Source organism: Brassica rapa, chromosome A03 (assembly GCF_000309985.2).
Source record: "Brassica rapa cultivar Chiifu-401-42 chromosome A03, CAAS_Brap_v3.01, whole genome shotgun sequence".
In the NCBI taxonomy this organism is placed as follows: Eukaryota; Viridiplantae; Streptophyta; class Magnoliopsida; order Brassicales; family Brassicaceae; genus Brassica; species Brassica rapa.
This window is the reverse complement of record NC_024797.2, coordinates 18715023-18737166: the sequence shown is the minus strand read 5'-3', so window position 1 is coordinate 18737166 and position 22144 is coordinate 18715023. Positions and strand designations below refer to the sequence as shown.

General features: G+C 36.6%; 7 protein-coding genes and 1 pseudogene across 8 annotated transcripts; 6 read left to right on the top strand and 2 right to left on the bottom strand.

Moving 5' to 3' along the window:
• Positions 1-5: 5 nt before the first annotated feature.
• LOC103859702 (zinc finger BED domain-containing protein RICESLEEPER 1-like) lies at positions 6-2750 on the top strand. The gene is made up of 2 exons (XM_009137275.3): positions 6-297; positions 833-2750. The coding sequence occupies exons 1-2, from the start codon at positions 261-263 to the stop codon at positions 2569-2571; spliced, it is 1776 nt and encodes a 591-aa protein (XP_009135523.1). The 5' UTR covers positions 6-260; the 3' UTR covers positions 2572-2750.
• A 182-nt stretch (positions 2751-2932) lies between these two features.
• On the top strand, positions 2933-5522 carry LOC103860187 (zinc finger BED domain-containing protein RICESLEEPER 2-like). Its single transcript, XM_033288946.1, has 2 exons — positions 2933-3005; positions 3161-5522. Exons 1-2 carry the CDS (start codon positions 2975-2977, stop codon positions 4714-4716), a joined length of 1587 nt encoding a protein of 528 aa, XP_033144837.1. The 5' UTR covers positions 2933-2974; the 3' UTR covers positions 4717-5522.
• Positions 5523-5748: 226 nt separating this feature from the next.
• On the top strand, positions 5749-7124 carry LOC103860186. Its single transcript, XM_009137782.3, has one exon. The coding sequence runs from the start codon at positions 6501-6503 to the stop codon at positions 7062-7064; it is 564 nt and encodes a 187-aa protein (XP_009136030.1). The 5' UTR covers positions 5749-6500; the 3' UTR covers positions 7065-7124.
• Positions 7125-7991: 867 nt separating this feature from the next.
• On the bottom strand, positions 7992-9605 carry LOC103860185 (glycine-rich RNA-binding protein 5, mitochondrial-like). The gene is made up of 2 exons (XM_033288947.1): positions 8430-9605; positions 7992-8348 (listed from the first exon to the last, which is right to left on the bottom strand). The coding sequence occupies exons 1-2, from the start codon at positions 8544-8546 to the stop codon at positions 8166-8168; spliced, it is 300 nt and encodes a 99-aa protein (XP_033144838.1). The 5' UTR covers positions 8547-9605; the 3' UTR covers positions 7992-8165.
• Positions 9606-10277: 672 nt separating this feature from the next.
• On the top strand, positions 10278-10910 carry LOC103860184 (putative F-box protein At3g17620; the record flags this gene model as incomplete). Its single annotated transcript, XM_033287351.1, is given in 2 exon segments — positions 10278-10458; positions 10461-10910. Coding segments are annotated over 2 exon segments (624 nt in total), but the record flags the coding sequence as incomplete, so codon positions are not given.
• A 240-nt stretch (positions 10911-11150) lies between these two features.
• Positions 11151-12384, top strand: LOC103859701 (annotated as a pseudogene).
• Positions 12385-12999: 615 nt separating this feature from the next.
• LOC103859700 (cell wall / vacuolar inhibitor of fructosidase 1-like) lies at positions 13000-14927 on the top strand. Its single transcript, XM_009137274.3, has one exon. The coding sequence runs from the start codon at positions 13962-13964 to the stop codon at positions 14511-14513; it is 552 nt and encodes a 183-aa protein (XP_009135522.1). The 5' UTR covers positions 13000-13961; the 3' UTR covers positions 14514-14927.
• A 2232-nt stretch (positions 14928-17159) lies between these two features.
• LOC103859699 lies at positions 17160-19449 on the bottom strand. 2 transcript variants are annotated; one of them, XM_009137273.3, is made up of 4 exons: positions 19078-19449; positions 17922-18564; positions 17699-17840; positions 17160-17610 (listed from the first exon to the last, which is right to left on the bottom strand). In XM_009137273.3, the coding sequence occupies exons 2-4, from the start codon at positions 18367-18369 to the stop codon at positions 17550-17552; spliced, it is 651 nt and encodes a 216-aa protein (XP_009135521.1). In that variant the 5' UTR covers positions 18370-18564; positions 19078-19449; the 3' UTR covers positions 17160-17549. The 2 variants fall into 2 exon arrangements, with proteins under 2 accessions (XP_009135521.1, XP_018512578.1); XM_018657062.2 differs by lacking the exon at positions 19078-19449 and adding an exon at positions 18655-19003.
• Between the last annotated feature and the right edge of the window lie 2695 nt (positions 19450-22144).

The following is a 22144-nucleotide window of genomic DNA, read 5'->3' as shown; positions in this document are numbered from 1 at the left end:
AGATTATATAAAGACTCAACAAACGGGCCCATAACCAAGCAACACACAAAATATTCGAAACGATCTCAGCCGTCTAAAGGGACAGCAAAGACTCCAGTCGGTTCAGAGACTCTACCCCAGTCCTAGCATTCCCGCCTAAATCATAAATAAGAATACAATCGAAAATCGGAACCGTCTCTCATTAACTCAAACAAAAAACCCTAAAATCCCCCCCCCCCCTTCTCTCTCTCTCTCTCTCCTCCAGGGAAAGCAACTTTGGCATGGACAACGGTGATATCGCCTCCGGTTCCGGTTCAGGTATTGTTTCTTCTTCCCTGTTTAGTTTCATCAAGTCATGTCTCTCCTGAGAGCTAAATTCGGACTCCTACTGATAATATACGTGTGCTAGTTTCTCCATAATGGATTTTACCCCTAGATTCTAGCGTTTATTCTCTTCCTTTTGTGAATCTATCTTTGCGTATATCTCTCTCTGCGTCTTATTGTGTATATGTTCTCTACTGATTCTAGTTTCTTCGCATACATAAAAGGTTGTTTCTCTGTTTATGTTGAAGTCTGAATATAATGATCTCCTAATATACTCTGTTTGTGTCCTGATTGTAGTGTCTTAATGAACATAAAATTTGTCTGAACGTATTTCACAATGTTTATCCCCGAATTCTAATGTTTATTCCTTTTTTATTAACTAATTTTGTACTGCTTATAAGGATCTTTTTGGATATATGTTTCAAACTGTATTATATATGTGTGTATTAGGTTGTGTCTCGGTTTTGTGTTATAATCTGAATGTATATTGATATCCTAATACACTTTGCATCATGTGGACTCTCTTCAGGTATGAAGAAGAAACAAAAGCTTGACGACGACTCTGTGGATGATGATAAACACAAGCATGTGGTTGATTCTCCTCCACATGAAGAAGAAGAAGAAGACAAAGAGGTGGTGGAGAAGCGTCGTTACAGATCTATGGCCAAGGTTGCCATTGGCTACTCTATCAACCCCACCGTCGAGAACTCAACCATCACCGATATGGTACACATCGTCTGCCCCACTTTCACCCTCGACACTTCCAAACTCCAGAACGCTATTCTCCAACTCTACCAAGAAGGCAAAGAGAAAATCAAGAACCTGTTGAAAGACGCACAAGGGAAGCTAACCCTCTCTTGCGAATGGATGGTTCTTGGTGACTGGAAATGGACTAGCGAAGACATCGTCGGTCCGATTCTTCACCAGGATTTTATGGTCATTAGCGTCTACTTCGCTGATGAAAACTTTAAAATGAGGAAATGGATCTTGTCGTACCATCCTCATCCTCCTGAGGATATGAAAGTGAAAGACGTTTATCTTGATTCGTTCAAGAACGTTGTGAAGGATTACGAGATTGAGAGCAAGGTCTCTACTCTTCTTGTCCCTAACAATCTTGATCTTGGTTTGGATGGTTTTGTAAAATGGATAGAAGAAGTGAGAGGGGAGACTCATCAGATAAACCCTAACGTGTTCCTCATCTATTGCTGCTCGGATATGTTCAGGTTGATGGTTGATGATATGTATAAGGACGTAAGAATGTCATGTCTGATGGACCGTGTCAGGATTTTGCTTGGTTGGGAGAGTGATGGAAGATTGTATCCTACCCATTGGACCTACACGTTGAATAAACTGCAAACGGCGGTAGATATGGAAGCCAAAGATGTGTTTGAAGATGAGAAGTATGATTACTACGATTATCCTTCTGATGAAGAGTGGATAAGAATTAGAACTTTTTGCAAACTCACTGGTTGCATTTATAAAGTGGCGAAAGAGCTTTTTGATGGGGAGTATCCAACGGCTAACGTTTACTTCCATCTTCTCGTGGAGCTAAGGCTCATGCTGAAAGAAGAGGTTAAAAATGGAGATGGTGAGTATTTTCTTGGAAAAGCTAAGGAGATAATGGAGAGGTTTGATAAGTATTGGAATGAGATGTTTCTTGTGTTGGCTACTGCTTCTGTGTTGGACCCTCGGTTCAAGTCGAAGTATCTAGACTTTTACTGCTCAAAGAGTAGTGATCAAGGTTCAAAAGCTGAGACTGTTGTGGACTACTTACGCACTCTATACTCTTGCTACGCAGCTAGCGATATACGTCCACTACCAGAACGTGCAGTTGAGCCAACTCTCCGGTGTATTTTTTACATGTTCGAAGACGAGTTAGAAGAAGAGGAAGAGAAGAAGCCTGACGGTTATGGGGACTTTGCTTTCTTTCAAGAGTATCTCAAGTTTGGAGGGTGTTGTTCAAGAGAGTTTCATGAGTCAGAGCTTGATTCTTATTTCAAAGAGCCTGTTTTGGAGTGGAAGAAAGACTTTGATGCATTGGAATGGTGGAGAAAAGAGTGCTCAAAGTATCCGATCCTCTCCAGAGTAGCGCGTGACATTCTCTCTATTCCGATCTCTCGTGGTACGTCGACCCGTGCGTATGTTGCCGACAAAAGAGAGTGTCCTGAGTTTATTGTGGCATTGGAGGGGAAGCTTTTGAACGCCATGATGTGCGGCGAGAGCTGGCCAGCGACTCTGATATGGCCAAGTCGTTACTTTGAAACGTGAAATGCTATTGCCTTTACGAAAACTCAATAGCTCTTGTTTTCATTTCGCTTTCTATGTACAATGTGCTTCTCTTGAATTTTATTTTTGTTTGCTTAACTAAAAATATTCCTAAAATGAAAAACTAATATTTTATAGATTTCATAATATTTGTTTTTTTAAGTATATAGAACAGTAAAACACACGAAATTCTAAACATCCAATAACTGGTCGCCACGTATGTGTGGTTAGCAATCCCGCCAAAATGATTAAAAAAAAACAAAGATATTAACATTGAGAATCGGAAAGTTCAAAAAAAAGAAAGAAAAAACATTGAGAATCGGAACCGTCTTTTATTTTAACCCTAATCCTCTCTCTCTCTCTTCCTTCGTCTCTCCCCACAGAAGACAGAACATCAACCTTTGCTATGGACAACAGTGACCTTGCATCCGATTCAGGTTCTAATCTCTTCTTCCTTTTCATCTCTTTTTGTCTCCATAAAGCCTTTCTCTTCTCATGATTTTTTTACGGATGTAATACCTAGTTTTCTAGGGTTTACTATCAAGTGTTCGTCTGTATGCATGATAGTATTCTGATACTGTTTCTTTGTTAGATATGGTGAAGAATCAAAACTCTGACGATTCCGAGTATGATTTTGAGGACGACGATGAGGAGGAGGAGACAGATGTTCATAACGCTATGCCGTACTGGCTTCAGATCAATCCAGTCATCATCAGGAAGGAAATTCTTAAGATACACGAAGCTCAAAAAATAAAGGCCAAGAAGTTTCTCAAGGACTTTCAAGGGAAGCTTACACTCTCATACGAATGGATTCTCAGCAGGAACGAATCAACCAGAGATTTCGTCTGTTTAACTGCTCATTTCATTGACGATAACTGGACCGTCAGGCACTGGATCTTAGGGTTCCTTACCGGCGCTTCGATACCTCTAGACGACATCTACGTCTACCACTTCAGGAAAGCTGTTCAGGATTTCGAGATTGAGAACAAAGTCTCCACTATACTACTCCCTAACCGTGACGGCTTTGACGAAAAGAATGTTGATGCTATCAAGAAGTGTTTGGATAGTTCGGTTAACAAACCGGTTTTTGTGGTCTATTGTTGTTCTGATCTTTTCCGGTTAATGGTTAACGATATGTACAACGAGTTTAGCTGGCATTTGTACGAGGACGTTCGTATGTTGGTTGGATGGGGAAGTTTATCATCGACCAACTGGAATGTGAGACTGTATCATCTCCAACAAGCTGTTGATATGCAAAAAGAAGATGCATTTTCGAAAGACGAGATTTACGACGATTATGATAAACCTTCTGATGAAGAATGGGTTAAGATTCGGACTTTTTGTAAGCTCGCTGGTGTCATCTATAAGGTTGCGGAGGAGATTTTTGAGGGAGAGTGTTCGACGTCTAATGTCTACTTCCACCTTCTTGCGGAATTGGAGGTGATGTTGAGGGAAGAGGTTGATAGTGGTGGTGATGGTGATTACTTTTTTGGAAAGGCCAAGAAGATGTTGAAGATGTTTGATAAGTATTGGAATGATATGTTTCTTGTTTTGGCTGCTGCTTCTGTTTTGGATCCTAGGTTTAAGATGAAGTACGTTGAGTTTTACTGCTCAAAGATGGTTGACAGTGATGAAGGGTCAAAAGCTGAGGCTGTTTTGGATTATTTACGTGATGTGTATGCTCGCTATGCAGCTAATGATATCTGTCAGAAACCAATATGCCCGGTTGCTACAACTGAGTTTGAAAAAGAAGAAGAAGATGATGATGAAGATTATGGTGATGAGGAAGAGAAGGAGAAGCCTGATGCATACGAGGGTTTTGTGTTGTTTAAAGAATATCTAAAGTTTGAAGGAGGATGTTCAAGAGAGTTTCAAGAATCAGAACTTGATTCCTATCTCAAAGAGCCGGTTATGGAGTGGAACAAAGACTTCAAAGCATTGGAATGGTGGAAAGAAGAGAGCCAGAAGTATCCAATCCTTTCGCGTGTAGCTCGTGACATTCTCTCCATACCGATCTCACGTGCCACTTCGTACGATGCTTATGTTTCGGAGATAAGAGAGCCTCCTGAGTATGTTCGTTCAATGGATGCTAAAGCTGCTAACGCCATGGTGTGTGGCAGAAGCTGGTTATCGCTCATACCAATTTGATGTTGATGGAAGAATTGGTAAGATCTCCTTTTTTTCTCCCCTTATTAAGAACTTATGATGCTTTTCTTGCTAGCCTTCATGAAACTTAAAAACACTGTGTTTTCGTTTCCCATTTCTATATCAGTAGTATTTTTTTAAAAAAAAAATTATTGCACAATCGTATTCTTGTTGAGACTTGAGATTCAGAATGACAACTTTGATGCCTAATTCTTACGTATTGCATAATGAATATAATCACCAGAGATTGTAACATGTTATAAAGGTTTCTAAGCAAGATAATAAATACTTCACAACAAAACCTTACGTTCTCTTTAGGCCTTTGAGGCCATCTTTTCCCTAATCTGCATCTCCATTTCTTGAATTTCATATCATCTGTAAGTCTTCACTTTGTATATGGTTCAAAATATCTCTCCTTCCTTTGATACATATATCTTCATGAATTGGTTGGTCACATTCTTATGTATATACAATTATAAAACCATGAAATATCAATTATATAATTTGAATTATTAGAGTTCTCAGTGACTATGATATGTTACCCTCGTTAAATAGCATAACTTTCTTCATAATCAAATCTGGTAGAGAAAACCAAGTACAATCTAATATGACTTCACTATTTGATTGATTTTTGTTGGTTTTTTCATAATATGGTCATTTGGTTCAGTAATTCCCGACCAGCTACGTTTCCTTATATCCATGTTATGCTTCTGTTAATCATCAACATATTTGGAATCAAATAATAGTATAATACTGTTGATGTACAAATCTAGAAAGACACTGGTCAATTCAGCTGTCGCACTAAGAATAAAAAATAAAAAATAATTGCGTGATTTCTTTCACACTTTAAACTAAATTTTGTCATAAAAAAACTTTAGTCATCAGATCACTAAAAGGAACAAAACCGGGTCAACGTTTCATTCACATCACCAAGATAAACATGCCAAATAGGAGTATTTGATAATAAAATAAAACTACTGTAGTAAGTATTATTTTTCATTTAGTAACTATTTTTATTTTCAACTATACCTATTTTTTTTATCTGGTTAATTATGTTATTACAAATTATGAAAAACATTACATATATAGACGATATTACCGACAATTCTACGTGCCTTATGAGGATTCACGCCTGACTGCATCATCCTGAGTAGCCCAATGAGATCCATTCCTAACGGTACTCCTTGTGCCATGCTAACGGTACTCCTTGCGCCATGCTGGAGATCTCTTGTAAGCATTTTTTCTAATTTTCTGCATAATTTGCATTTTTCGGGAATTGAACCCCAGACCTGGGTGTAGAAGCCTTTAAACCTTTAAACCAATACATAGACAACTATACCTATTTGCTTAAATCAAAATAAATGTTTTGTATTAGTCACTTTTGCAATCTCTGAAAAAATTCAACAACCTAAAATCTATTTTAATTGGTGATACACACAAAAATCTCATCCTGCTTATTGAAAAGAGAATTATATAAAATTAATACCACAAGAAAAAAGTGGAGAAAATTAAGGTGAAATCATTAGTAAGCAATAGCTAATTTGGATACTTCTTGATAATTTTGTTATAAAATTGCATTTTATTAAAAATCACTAAGCTTAAAATGTGTTGAGTAATCAAGTCAATGGATACAGTTTTCATGTGATCTTTTTCTTAATAATGTGGACATTCCTAAACAATAGAGAGAAAGAGAGGAAAGTATCTTCTATATAATTTAATTACTAATTAGGAGCAAGCACTCCTCAAATCTAAGAAACCACATAGCCGCTTCTTGCACACTCAAGGCAATGGCTTTCTCTTGCGTCACAAGAAACGTGTTTTCAGTCCTTCCTCTTCTCGTTATCCTAACAATCACCCCTCAGTCTTCATCTTTTTCTCCGAGTGACAAAGTCACAACGGAACTACTTAACCAACTCTGCGCAAAACCGCCAATTGATAACATTACTTTCTGCGTCTGGCAAACCTCTTATGCTATAACGGTAGCCCTCGACCTAGGTGGTCTTGTCGATATGGTCCTCGAAAAGACGCGAGTGTTTGGCAATATGAATCTGTCGGCGATGAAAGAGTTAGCGGCGGCAACAACGACTGATCCGTATCTCAAAAACACATATGAGATTTGTGTGATAGATTATGAATTAGCCGTTACAGCGATCGAGGGAGCTCAAGTGTTTGCGAGGTCTAAATCCTACGCGCTAGTACCTCAGGCAGCTTCTAAAGCGTTGGATATCATATCTTCGTGCGAGGCTGACCTTAAAGATCTGAAAAACTTGGGTGCTTATTCTATACGCAATTCGGTGTTTGAGAAAATGTGCAACATTGGTAGCGGTTTCTCCAACGTTTTGACGTCTTGATTCTTTTATGTTTCATTCACCTGCATGATGGTAACAAACAAAAAAACTTTTAAGATGTCATTTACTCTTGGTGTCGCAACTTATATATTTAAAAATATATTCATAGTCAATATGATCTTGTTTCTATTAGAAACAAAGTGTTTTCCATCGGTAGTTGGAAAGGATCATAAGTAATATATAAGATAGATAGGTTAATCCACTTATCACCAATTGGTTTTAGATTGGAAGTCCATCTAGCTTAACATGGTATCAGAGCCCGATTCATGCAGTCCAACATGATCAATGTCGATCTGGTTCAAAGTTGGCACATCTTTGTCCGAGCATTCCGAAATTGACGCCCAAAGAAGTCATCATCTCAAGGGGTATTAGATATAAAGTGTCCCACATCGATAGTATCCAAACTATCAACTGAACCAGATATGAGAACCTGCAACCAAACCACACAAAAGGAACTCGGTTACAACATATTTGTTCCCGGTTAAAACCGGTATATACATGGAAAGACACCCATGCAAGTGTTATTGCATCTCCTGGTAAAAACAAAATAAAAAAACCATTGTATCATTAAAAGAAGTTGCAATCTCTTAACACATCTTTTCCTCTCTATCAACTATAGGGCATCTCTAAGCAGTATTGGTCCTATGGTCTGGTTCAATGGAGAACATGTTTTCACCGCCCATTTCACCTGATGAGCTCTACAAGTTTGTGTTTGCTTGGTGTTGACCGGCAGAAGATATTGTGTTATTATATGTATTTCTATCACAAATGTTATAGTAGAACAAATACATTACAATCTACACATTTCTATACATATAATCCCATATATTATGCAAGTTATCTGGACTAATATCTCAAACCAAGTTATTGTCGTTTTCTGTTTAGATATATAACTGTTAACTATATATGTATGTTTAAACAAAAGGCAGAGAAAATAAACAGAAAATGATGTTTCAATAGTTGGAAGAAAAGATCCCTCGATGTACAGAGAATACAAATGTAAAATGTGAAAGTAAAACCTTGATCAAAGTCCTGACAGGTAAAAAGCGAAAATCTAATAAGACTGTGCCAATATATGAACAGTAAGTTCCATATTGTTCACGACTAACGACCACCACGACCACGACCAACACCAGGAGCACCACGACCATGACCAACACCAGGAACACCATGACCACGACCAACACCAGGAGCACCACGACCACGACCAACACCAGCAGCCCGAGGATGTGCAATGCTAATACGAACAGAACGCTTTAGCATTGGCTTAAGGTGCAGTTTCAATCCCTGCATATAACAAAATAAAAAATATCAAATCAATCATGATTAATATAACAAAAGCACCAAAGAAAAAACAAACAGTTTTACCTCTTCAGATGATCTTGGATAATCAAACTCGACAAACGCAAAGCCTCGACATTTCCCGTCTTGGCCCAAAGGAATCCTAACGTCCATGGACCCACCAATTCCACTGAAAATGTTCATTCTGCAAAAAATAAAATAAATTTTAATCAAACAACTAGAACAAAAAAGAAGAATATTGAAATAAAACGTACTTACATGTCATCTTCGGTCACATCATAGGACAAATTCGACAAGTGTAATGTTCTTCTTCTCTGCACTTCTAGCTGATGCATCCTGGCAGGTTCTAGCAACTCCCGCAGTGTCTTCTTCACCTCTACATCCTCCTTTTGTTGTGGAGCAGAATCTTCAGAGCTACTGCTATATGACCCAATTGTTCTGGATCCCCCATCAGCATCAGTTGCTTTGAACTTTGATTTTGCATGCTTTGTTTTTTCCTTCAAAGCCTCAACTTCACCATTGACTTTCTCTAAACGATAGTGGATGATAGCAATGTCCCCGTGCTTGAAAGGAAAAAGAAAAAATAATTAAATATTAGAACGTCGTCGTATTGTTTCTTTCGTCTATCAATGCGACGACATTCTAATATTTAATATTTAATATTGAATTCGTAGCCAATAATAATGCTCATCATGAACATATTTGGAATCAAATAATACTGTTGATTTGGTTTACAAATATAGAAATACTCATGTCACTACTCTCACTTTAAAATTCAACAGTTAACTATTTAAGAAAAAGCTAGCTGAGAGCATTAAAAATGTTATAGTATTGCCTTATAATTGAGATTATAGAAAGTCAAAGATCTTTGACAACAACTAGAAGAAACTTTTGAAGGGAGGTATCATGAATTGCAATTTAGAATTCATATTTGAGGTTCAAACTAAAGTTTGAAATGTACAAGAACTGCCCCACATTAGGTAACCGGAGATTCATAACTTACATTTCATGGATTTAAAAGCAATTTCTAATCTCCATCTCGTTGTTTGCATCTTGAGCATGAAGATACAAATGTTTTGGAACAACAAGGGAACGAACACATATGAAAAGACAACAATGTAATCATGAAATCGCAATTGAAACTTGGCCATGGTATATTTTGAAGTGAAATATCAAAAACGGCATTAGAAAATCCAAATTTGTTTTCTGATTTAAGTTCATAATGTTCAAGAAACAAATTAACAATTTTAGGGAAGAGCAACCAGATTCAAGATCATTAGGAAAAAACAGATCAACTAATTGGTTTATTTAATTAAATAAATCGTAAATATTCTTGTTAATAACAAAATTGACTTTCGTAGGCTTCAATTGGTAACAATGAAAATGAATGAAATGAATATAAAAAAATTGAACAAAATTTCATAGAAGGAAATGAATTGAAAAATAGAACAAGATATGGAGGAACAAACATTCTTATCAATTTTAGAAGAGAAAAATACTTTTTCATTAATTCATCAATATATGAGGAACTAGAGGAAAGTAGTAGGGTCCATGTGTTTTTAATTTGACAAAAAAAATCAACTTAATTGGTATCAATTTTGAAGAACAACAAATTCATCATCATTTTTTTTCCTGTAGCCACCAATTGAAACCGAAATGTATTCAAAATAATTGTATGAATCAATGGCACACGTTTATGTCATTATTTAATTTCGAAAAAGATTTAAAAACCCACTTCTTCCGTATAGACAAAACACATTCACACGAACAATAACAACAACAACAACATAGAGAATTTCTCATTTCGAATAATCTATTGTTTAAAAAGAAAAGATTATCGTTTTGTGTGTGTGTTTAAAGTAAATTTCCTTCCTTTTTTTTTTGATGCAAGATAATTGATGTACTGTTGTATCATATGAAATCTACGACTTAAGCTCTAATTCGTGGAGGGTTCTTGATGTCGCTTCCGACTGGCATATAGATTTTTATGCACGTGGCGTGTCTCTCAAGGGAAATACTTATTGGTTTTCTCGAGAAAGGTATCCAGCTAAACCAGCAGTTGGAGAACCATTCGAGGTTGCTGATTTCTTTATTTGTTCGACTTTACAACCGAAAGATTTGGTCCGCGTCTTAGCCTGCCCTTTCACACTGGGTTTGAATGTACGGTAACTCTTTCTAGTGTTCGAGAGGAGCAGCTTGCCGTGTTATTTAATGTTGATTACTTGTTGCGTATGGAGATTTGGGTTACAACCAAGATTGAGCCTGAAGAGGTTTCGTGGAACAAGTTGTTCTTAGCAGTGAATATGGAACCATTCTTAGATTTTCAGTTTGGAATGTCACAAGGAAGTTTCTTCCTTGACGAAGAGAAGAGAGTCGTTGTGGTTTTTGATAAAGACACAGATATGCGTTTCACTCTCAACATAGCTTATGTCATTGGAGAGGGTGGATATTTCAGACAAGTAGACCTCGGAGAATCTGTAGAATATCATCGTCTATTTGGGTGCTCATATGTTCCAAGCTTAGCCCAAATCAAGCAATGAGACCAAAGGGGAAAAAAGAATATGAACAATTACATTGTTTTCATTTTTCAGTCAATCTGCAATACTCAATATTTATCTCTTCTTTGTTCTGGAGCTTTCACATCCCTTGCACTAAGATCGTATTACTCTTGAATCTTGATCAACTCAAACTCTGTGGTCTTTTCTTCTTTTGTATTTTGACATTTTTACTAGTGATAAGTTTAATGCACTATCTTTATTTTTTTTCTATCAAGATGTTAGTCTGTTTTATTTTCATGCACTATCTTTATTCTTTTACACATCTCTATTCTTTGGTACTAATTTGCTTCATAGCAACATTATATAGGTCCCAAAGACTTAAGAAACAAGTCACCACAATTTTCTTAAATACAAAACTATAAACTAATTATGTATGGACAAACAACACACATCAACATAAGAGCATCTCCAAAAAAACACTCTATTATGAAATTTTCAAAATTCTAATTTTAAAATTTAAAGGTGTTATTATTCAAAAGCAAAACTTCAAACTTAACTTCAAAAACTACTTGTATTTTATACTATCAAAGCAAAAAAAAATGTTTTAGGATAATAAGATTCATAATCATAACTAGTCTCACCGAAAACATATATATATATATATATATATATACACTTCTGCGATTAGGAAGATTCATTAACTATACATCTGAAGTTCCAAAGATTTTAAAAGATGAAAATGATAAAAATGATGATAATAGTGACGATGGCTATGATGATGAGAACTGTGGGAAATATTGTAGACATGCAAAGAGACACCTGACTACACTCTTTGTCTCTCTCTCCTCAACTCCGATCCACGTAGTTCCTCAGCTGACATCGTCGGCCTCGGTCTCATCCTCGTCGACAAAATCAAGGTCTCTCTTACATAATCTTTTTTTTTATCAGATAGTATTTTATGGCTTTGATTTTGTAACAATATAAAGTTACATAGGGTGATTACAGAACCGGTTGGAGACTGAAACTATTAAAAACAAACATATAATTTTTATAGTTATTTTGGAACCGAAAATATATACATACAAGTACTATGAGAGTAATAGGTGGATGTTTCATCTCATTATACCCAAGACTTCTGACGATAATTACCAGACTCTGGTGTTGAATGTTGTAGGCGCTTGGGACAGAGATTATCGGGCAGATCAACGTGGCGTACAAAACTAAACCGATGCTTTAAGCGCGTGTTGGATGAATGTAATCTAAGATACAAGACGATCGTAGAGGCCGACGTCCACACAGCCATTATTGCTATAAAAGGAAACCCTAAGCTCGCCGAGGATGCAATTGTCGACGCTGGCCTTGAAGCCTCCGTCTGCGAAGGAGGGTTTCCCAAAGACCAATCTCCTTTAACCGATTTGACCCAGAAAATGGTCAAGATCTGTGATGTAACCAGAGCCATCGTCCGAATGTTTCTCTGAACAATCCTTTTTAAAATGTATTAAAATAACAATAACAAAAATATTCCTCAAAGCTGTTATCTTACTAGAAAAACTAGGTGTTTTGCCCGCACTTGCGGGCTTAATAATTTTATAAAATTTTGTAAAGAAATATATTATCAATTCAAAAAAATTTGAATAAGTTATTTTCATGCTTTTTAAATATTTAATAATTAATTTAATATTAAATTTTCTATATACGCTAAAGTTTTTCATTTTAATAAAATATCTATTATTATGTAAGATAATCCTAAAAACATTTATATATACATAAAAATATACATAAAACTATATACATGAATTTATATTTATTTTAATATAATATAGTAAAAGATAGAAGATTTATGGGATTTTAACGTTAAAACCCCTCAACTAAATTTTTTTTATATTGACATGTAATAAAAATTATCTAAAATTATTTATTAAAATTAATATTTGAGTATAAAATATGATTAATATTTTTTGAATAATATTAAGTTATATGTTTTCTGTGTGTTTTTAGTTATAAATTTTTAGTATTTAAATTTTTTATTAAAATATGTTTTCGGATAACAACACAAAATATATTGGAATTATCTTTTATTTTAAAATATATCTTTCTGATTTTGGATAAGTTGTTTTATTATTAATAATAACTTATCTAACCAAATAATTTTAAATTTGTTTTTATGTTTTAGTTAATTTATAGATTTTATTCATAAGGGTATAAACGATATTAACCACTCTAACTTTTAACGTGAGAGTTCGATTTCAAAAATTTACTTCACAAATAATAGTATATATATATATATATATATAAATATGTTATGGAAGTGATAATTAAATTGATAAAACCATCGATCTAGACTTTACTTTACTTTAACCGGATAAACAGAGTCAATTAAGGTCGTTCTCGTACCTTGATTTCTGCTAAACTGGTAATACCAACATTCACGGGATACACCAACATTCACGAGGCAGACTGACTAGAGAAGGCAGCCCCACAATATATACTTCTGTTAATAAGTAAAAAATATTTAAATCAGATGAAAAGGTAGTATAGTGTGAAATGTATCATGGTATCTTCGTTTCATGTGGACCGACTCACAAAGGGCCTAACATATTCACCAATACCAGTATACCACACAACCTCTACTTTTCTTTCTTTCTTTTTTTGGCCAACAACCACCATATATCCATGTTTACGTATATGAAAATTAAATATTGATTAGTCAATATACGTATGCCATGCCATACTAATATATACTCACAACAAAGTTTATATACTCAACAAAGTTTGCCACGGGTAAAATTGTAAGAACAACTACATAGACCTAATAATCACTAGTAAGCAAATCTATCTAAGCTTCATATCGATATAAAACGAATCATATGTGACATTGTGACGGCACGTAAAAAGCATCCGTCTTGGATACTAAAAGAAAAACTAGGAGTTGTAGCTTTTAACGTTTACTAATATGTAGTATATAACAAATTTAAACATCAACTATATAAGTCTAGAAACATAGGTAGCTAGTAGCACTCACAACACACAAGTATTAATTTAAAGTTATTACACATCAATATTCTTCTCACTTTCTTTTCAAAATTCACCTTCGCCGACGATGAAGAAATCCTCCGCCGTCACATCACAACCGTCTCTATACCTCTTTCTCCTGCTGCTCCTACCGTTGCAAGCTCATTCCTCCGACGACCTAATAGACACAGTCTGCAAAGAGACGCCGTTTTGCGACCTCTGCGAAGCCTCTCTCCGCCCTCTCATTCCCTCACCCTCTGATCCCAAATCTCTAGCCTCCGCAATGGCCAACGTTGTGCTCGGTAACATGACCGATAACTTAGGTTATATCCAATCGCTGATCAGACATTCTAAAGATCCAGCTGCGGAGCGAGCGCTGGCTCAGTGCGCTGAGATGTACCGGCCGGTGGTCCGGTTCAACATTCCTCAGGCGATCGAGGCAATGCAGCGAGGGGAGTTTGGATTCGCGAAGTATGTTCTCGGTGACGCCGAGAAACAAACTGATTCTTGCCAGAAACGGATCAATAGTACCATGGCCGACGATGAAAGCTCGGTGGCTCTTACGGCTAGGAACCAGCTGGTTAAGAATCTTTGCGACGTGGCCATTTCTGTGATTAAATCTCTAATGAACAGTCGTTAAGAATCTCTGTTTCTTTCCCAAGTAATAATTATATATTTGTAAATTATTGACACGAACAATTTTTTTTTTTCTTTGTTAAAGGATTTTCATAAATTTTAATAGGAACAGCATACAAACAAGAAATGAAATACAGGGAAAGGAGCACATAAGCTCAAATTGACACACCAATTCTTACCCTAAAAAAGGTACTAAACCAAAGCCTTTGAGCTTTCTACCACTGGTAAAGGTAATCAACAAGAAAACAATCACAAGAGAACCCAACACCAACAATAAAGAGAGGAGCCAACGGGGAGGCTGAGAACCAATACGTACTAAGGTTTCCTGGCCTTAGCTGTCACAGCGGCCAGAGAAGAGCACAGACCGAATTGGCGGCGAGGAAAGAGCACATACCAAAACCGAGACCATTCCATCGAAGTCCGTACTGGCGATCACCCAAGCCAAACTCCAAACTCCAAAGACTTGAAACCTACAATGCGCAGACCGTAAATGTAAGCGGAAGTTCACTCTTGGGTAGGCTCCACACCACCAGTGAAGGAGAGAGCTTCTGTCTCCAGCTCCCGCAGCAAAAAAACGGGCAAGGTGATAGCAACCAGACAGAACCAATCACTACCTGCAAAGAAGAAAGCCAACTACTCCTGACGCAAAGAACCAAGCGGAAACTAAGACGCCACAGGGATGGAGCAACTTGACCACGAGATGACACCGGGAAGTATAAACCTGTCGACTCAACAGAAGAACACCAAACCCGAACCCGCGCTACAACTGAGAACCAGAGGACAGCAACTTCTTACCCAAAGACTGCAGCTTTCGGTGACACGAAACCAACAGCAGCGGAGAGCAGGAGACCAGACCCATAACAGAGCCCAAGAAGAACTGAGAGGACGAGAAGCGAGCTCACGAATGGAGGAGCAGGCTTAAAGCCTAGAAGCACTGGATGCATAGACGCAAACAACACCTAAAGACCTGTCGCCTACAAGCACTAAAGCCGGAGAACCAGAAGCTGACACACGACGACTTCAGGACACCGAGCACACCTGGATTTGGAAGAGATACTCCAAAGCAGTCCCCCATGAGAGAGAAACAAGAGAACGGGGCAACCCTCAGGACCCCCCGAGAAGGAAGCACACCGCTACTGGACCCTCTCCAAAATCACTCAGATCTGAGAGATAAATGGGAAGGTGAAGCACGTGACACCAGACCTGAGTGAAAAGACGCTGCAAACCGCTCCACGCGCCACCACCTTCAGCAGGCGAGCCGAAATCGAAGAAAACTTACGGAGCGCCGACCACAAACCCTAAAAACCGACCCCACAGAAAGTCCTCGCGCCAGAAACCCTCGCCGTGACTCCAAAGAACCGGAACGCGCCACAAGCAACCAGATCCGCCGGCTGGATCTAAGATACATGGACGGTTACGACCCCCAGAGCCCCGAGCATATCGGGAGAGGAGAAGAGGACCACCAAGGGGCAAAAGGAAAACGAGGGAAGGGGAAGAGGGGATCTCCGACACAGGCGAACGACACGAACAATTTTATATTTACCATAATTAAGTAATTCACTATAGAAATTGTATGTTTCTGTTACAGCAGTAGTCTTACATTTTTAAAATTTATTTAGTTGGGGAGTATATATGGTGACTTAAAACTATCAACAACAAAAAAACTAGGAGTTGGGGTTTTAATATTGGGACCACGAAGTAGGGGTGGGCGTTCGGGTACCCGTTCGGGTTCGGATCGGGTATTTCGGATTTTCGGGTATTTCGGTATAGAGGTCTAGAACCCGTTCGGGTATTTCTGTACTTCGGGTTGGGTTCGGGTATTTTTAGTTCGGATTCGGTTATTTCAGATCGGGTTCGGATATTTAGATTTTGAATAAAAAAATTAAAATTTTCATTTCTCAAGTTTGTTGTATTTAAAAATATAACTTTCAGTTAACTAATTTTTTTATTTTTAATAGATTGAATGGTTAATAAATTTAGACATAATATTTTAAAACTAAAAAGACATTAATTTAGTTTTTTTTTTAATTTTGGATGTAACTTTTTGTTAATTTTTTAAATAAAAAACTTGACATGCATTTTAAGTGAGTAGCAAATCATTTTTTCCGTAATTGTATGTATATCATATGAACTTAAAGTATGTGTAGTATCAATATAAATATTTTATATAAAATAAGAGATATAAACTAGAAATATAAGGTTAATTATACATATGTTCGGTTATCTTCGGATATCCATTCGGGTTCGGGTATTATCCGTTCGGGTTCGGGTATCCAATCTCTCCTTATTCAATCTCCGTTCGGGTATTTTGCTACTTCGGTTCGGATTTCAGTTCGGGTTTTTCGGATCGGGTTCGGGTGCCACTTCGGATATCGGATAAAGTACCCACCCCTACCACGAAGCATCCGAAGACAGCAACGCAACAGAAATAATAGACGTTTGATATATACACACACGTGAAATCACATGTTCAATTAATTTCGCACAGCATTAAAAGTGGTCTCTATGCTTAGTGGGAGTGTCTAGATACAGCCACATGGATTCTGTTTCCAAATATATGTTATTTAAATAATTGATTTCGAATTTCAACTCCAAGCATCACTTGCATGTGATTTCAAATATTTTTAAAAAACTATACCAATAATGATGATTTCATATTTTTACGTTTTGATCTCATTTAAGTTTGAATACTTGTTTACATCTTTTTTTTGTCACTGACTTCCTTACATCTGTTAAAAACACACAACAATCTACTACTGATAGGATCCTAATTTGTATTACGGTTCTATAGTAGCACATGTAAAAAGGTACACACCCTTAATAACACAATAGTAATTTTATTATTTGTAACTTCTCTTATTTTTACTTCAAGAAGAATATTACAAAACTATAGTTATTGTTTCATAGCCGAAGAGAGAGCAGCCGGTTTTGCCCAAAAACTTTATCGGTACGAGTGTATGGTTCACCGACAATGTAAACCGATAAATGGTTTGGTCAACCAGTGATGAACCTGTCCAGGTCTATTTCTTTGGTTTACGCTTTATTGTGAAACTCTATTCATCTTCTTTCTATTCTCCAAACCGGAAACCGGTTTTAGTAAACTGCGAGTACAAAAGATATAATTAGATATTATTTCAGAGAAATTAAAATATGATTCCTCTTCTTAACCGGACAGAAACAACAACATACTTTGGTAATCTCCTTGCTAAAACCGGACCGGTATAACTTCCACCCGGTTCACTCGCGGACGGGTTTCCCGCATACTGAACGGACACAAAACCACCATTGGCTTTTCCGGTTCCGGAGCTAACGGCTGCTTTTGGCGAAAATCCTGAATATTTCAGTAATAACACACGTAAGATTAACTATAGCAAAACGCAAACGCAGTCGCAAGGTTAAAATGAAAGCACACCTTGGATAACGAGGACGAAGAAGAAAATAGCGGTGAGAATCGAGGCTAAAACATTGCCTAGAGAAGAAGCCGCAGACTCCGCTTTGGCCGCTCTCGATTTCTTCAAAGCTCTCAAACGCTCGACCCTCGCGCGTTTCAGCATCGCCAGTTCAGCGATCTCCCTTATCAGTTTCATATCCGCTGCGTCCAGCGACGGTCCACGCGGCGGTCGAGGAGGCTTCGACGCAGATTTCTTGCGTTTCTCCTTCCCCCATCCCGGTTTACTGATCGCACATTGAACCGGACTTGCATCGTTTCCTAACGAACCGACAGTTTCTTCTCCGGTTTTCACCGGTTTATTATCCGGAGACATCGGTAACAGTGGCTTCTCCGGCGACTTTGTATAAACATTGTCGCAGACAATGATTCCTTTCTCGAGATCAACATCGAAATCGAGACTCATCCCCATGAACTTACCAGATTAAGACCACAATCGAAGTTCTGAAAACAATCTCTTAGTTCTTGAATCTGTAATCAAGAACAAGATCTGTCCCCAGTAGAGAGGAAAGGACACAAACACATACGCTTGTGCCACCTTTAATAGCCAATGCTAATAAAAAATTGAATTACAGCTAACGCCTTGTCCCCAGAAATAACCAAAAATCTGCAATAATAAAATCACAAACTTTAATTTCATTAATCGATAAAGGAAATACTTTAATGCTTAATCATAATGCATAATATGGATAATTACCGAATCAAAAATCACATGGTATAGATACAAAAAAGTCAAAAACATTAAAAGTAGAGACTAGATTAGAGGATTAAAGAGACAGAAAGTGTTTGAAATTTGGTTTATGGTTTTTATTCAGATACTGTCAAAAGTAGGTAACTTTATAGTGCATTGATTCAAATTAAATGTTTTATGAAAATATATACTTAAACACAGCTGTGTTTTTGCTATTTTCCGATGCCGTGACTTAGGGGGGAATACATTTAAATTAATAAAAATAATTTTCACGGAATTTATTACGAACCCAGAAATTAAACTCAGAATTACTGAGTGATGAGTATATGAATGATGGATGAAAAAAAGGAAAACCAAAAAAAGAACTTTATAATGTGAACGAAACTGGTGTGAATGAAATAGAAAAATATTTGAAACTTGTTTTTGTACCTTGAAACGAAAGAGAAGGAGACCTAGATCCGATAGTGACGAGATGAGCTGAGAGACCGAGGAGAAATTGGCGGATTACTTGTCCCACTTCAGACCGATTCGTCGAAGTTTCCAAAAATATTTTCTTCAGGAGGAGAAGGAGAGATCGAGATATATAGATGGTCTTATTGTGAGATATTCTGGATTTTAACAACGAAATAAAAATTAATAATCTGATAGTTTTAAAATTAAGATAAAAGGACAGCAGATTTGAATTTGAAAACAGATATAGAAGTGTATTGTGTTCGGACATGTGTTGGTTGATGTCCTAAATATAGCTGAGATTACGCATGTGAGCTTTTCTCCAGCAGGGAAGCTTCACGTCACCGACGCAGCGGGATGGGCCAAATATTATTTTATTCCTGTTTGATCCCTTTATTTTTCTATTTCTTATGAGCTTGCACCCGTAAAATATATTGTGGCCCTTTCAACTAATTATTTTCTTGTTTTTTACAGAAATTACATAAGCTTCTACAAATATTGTTCTTTCCTACAAATATTTTTTTTGAGGGTGCTTTTGTTTTACATAAATACAAAATTCAATTTTGTAATTTTTGTATGAAATTACAAGAAACTCAAGACGAAGACAGAATCGGGTAGACAGAGACAAATATGGCGACATACATTGTCCTTAATTGAATAAACATGGGCCCAATTTGATTACTATAAATCTATCTGTCCCAGTTTACAAATATCTGAAAATGACGACTTCAACGAGAACCGCTATGGAATAAAGAGATTAGGTCCGTTAACTAACAAAACCTTTTCAATTAACCTCCAATATCTTGATTACTAAGAAGTAAGAACCATGCCTAAAGAGAAGCTCGTCAACGTCTTCTTTGTCTTATCGCGTCAAATTCGTCAACAACCTCGTTTTGTTTACACTTTTTAATTATTCTTCTCATTTAAAACTCATAAGTCAAGTTAAATCCTAGTCAACATTTTCACATTATAGTATATGTTGTCTATGGGTCTGAATTTTGTACGTGTGATGCTTTTATGTTGTTAGTATTCCATTCCACTAGCAAAGCTACATAATCACTAGGGAGATCCAGTAAGACGGTAACGAATAGTGAAATATAGGAAACTAAAAAATATATATATATATAGGAAACTTCAGTTTCATTTATCACAACGAAGCTAATAATTCTAGAGAAATCATAAGGCATGGAGGTGTCTGATTGGTAGGGAGCTCTTCACATCTCACTTACAGACAACATTAAATTTAATCGGTCCATTTTCGAAATAATACCGTGGCCCATGAAACTGACTTGTTTACACATACGCACCTTAGTATATGAATACCACGTTTATTATCGCAACAAATAGATAAATTTGGTATATTTGTCTTCTTCTTTTATTCTCAACGGATCACCATAGTTCACTCATCATTTAGTAGAAAACAATAGTAACAGTCTACTTTTTTTTTGTCGTCTTGCTAGTAACAGTCTACTTATATCTATGCACATCCATCTTTAACGTTCTCATACCTTCCATTATTGTAGGTAGCTATGTACGTTCAACGTCCTGTATAAATCTCTCTGTAAATGAGAAATATTTTCACATCTAGATAGAGCGAAATATGTTATGAAGGTGCACAAATAAATCTTTAAATCTGTATAAAATTCCATAACGAGGATTGTTAATCCAGAAATTTTGGGGAAACTGTGGAAAGAGACACGTGGGGATGTTTTTTTTTTTTTTGACGAAGACCAGACCAGTCATATTCTGTCTGCCATGCCGCACCGACAAATCCTTGAAAGTTTAGGGCCTATAAATGTCCCAACTATAAACTTAATTGGGTTGAGAAGCCCGTTTAATACATCAAAGTTGCAACTCATCAAGTCCACTTTTATTTATTTTATAATTTTTTCCTCTTGCACCATTTTTAGTTTGTGCCTCATACTTATTTATTTACTTTTTTATTTTCTTTGGATAAATGGTTTATGCATGTTATTCTTTGCGGGAACCAAGCAAATTTTCTTTATGTCGTTCCAACTTTATTCTTTGCGGGAACCAAGCAAATTCTCTCTTATGAGATTGTAAATGTGAATGTCATGTGCATGTTTATTACCAATGCATGCCTATGTGATGTGACGACAAAAAACGATCACTTCATTGTTATACGTTTCTAATCCGTTACCACATCCACCTCCACGTCTCCACCGCCTATGCGGCCGCCTCCACCCCCACCCCCACCGTTTCAAGACCCACAAGTTGTTAATGTGATCCCATATTCTCATGACTTGGCCATTCAATTGAACTCTTATATGGTTACTTCAAATTTAACCATGTTTTGGACTTTGCTTTCCTTTACTCACTTTGTTCTTAACGTACTCGGTTGGGATTAACGAATATATTGTTTGATATTATGAGTTGGTAGATCAATGAACGCATTGTAAAAAGACTGTCCGAGCAGTGGCTTCCCATCTGAAAAGAGTAACTATCTTTCTACCACTTTGTGAGTTATGCAAGATAACTCATGAAGTTTTTACGTATCACTATGTTTCGTTCAGAAAATGCATTTGTTTTCATCAGCTGACAACATCGAGAAAGTTATTCTTAAGAGAGAGTTTTGCCACAACATATATGGTCCAAGTTAATTTAGAATCATCCTGGTATCTAGTTATTAGATCACAAATTAAAGACTCAAAGAGTTCAAAACTTTCTGAGATTAGTTTGGTACTTGGTAGTTCAATCACTGTTTCAAAATCGTATATATATACAAGGATATGATCGTACAACTTATTTAGAATGATAAAAGACGTAATAGCTAATAAGATAATCATCTACTATAAAATGTACATATTGGCATAATGCTAATTAGGAAGACAATGATTTTCACAACTAATTAAACTTACGATTTCTTTAACAGTATAAAAGTATTAATCAAAATAATATTTACAAAATCTTGTCTTGTTATATTACCATTTACCTGAGTATATCTTGGTTCTATAGTTAAACTTCCGATAAACTTTCTTAGGGGTTCGAAAGCTTTAAAACAATAATATTGAGCGAGCACTCTATT

Coding starts and splice junctions, on each gene's coding strand:
- LOC103860185 (XM_033288947.1), bottom strand. CDS start 8,546: ATGAACATTTTCAGTGGAATTGGTGGGTCCATGGACGTTAGGATTCCT. Junction 8,349..8,429: donor ATCCAAGATCATCTGAAGAG/GTAAAACTGTTT, acceptor TGTTATATGCAG/GGATTGAAACTGCACCTTAA.
- LOC103859700 (XM_009137274.3), top strand. CDS start 13,962: ATGAAGAAATCCTCCGCCGTCACATCACAACCGTCTCTATACCTCTTT.
- LOC103859699 (XM_009137273.3), bottom strand. CDS start 18,369: ATGGGGATGAGTCTCGATTTCGATGTTGATCTCGAGAAAGGAATCATT. Junction 17,841..17,921: donor CTTCGTCCTCGTTATCCAAG/GTGTGCTTTCAT, acceptor TGAAATATTCAG/GATTTTCGCCAAAAGCAGCC. Junction 17,611..17,698: donor TTAGCAAGGAGATTACCAAA/GTATGTTGTTGT, acceptor TTGTACTCGCAG/TTTACTAAAACCGGTTTCCG.
- LOC103860187 (XM_033288946.1), top strand. CDS start 2,975: ATGGACAACAGTGACCTTGCATCCGATTCAG. Junction 3,006..3,160: donor TGACCTTGCATCCGATTCAG/GTTCTAATCTCT, acceptor TTTCTTTGTTAG/ATATGGTGAAGAATCAAAAC.
- LOC103859702 (XM_009137275.3), top strand. CDS start 261: ATGGACAACGGTGATATCGCCTCCGGTTCCGGTTCAG. Junction 298..832: donor CGCCTCCGGTTCCGGTTCAG/GTATTGTTTCTT, acceptor GACTCTCTTCAG/GTATGAAGAAGAAACAAAAG.
- LOC103860186 (XM_009137782.3), top strand. CDS start 6,501: ATGGCTTTCTCTTGCGTCACAAGAAACGTGTTTTCAGTCCTTCCTCTT.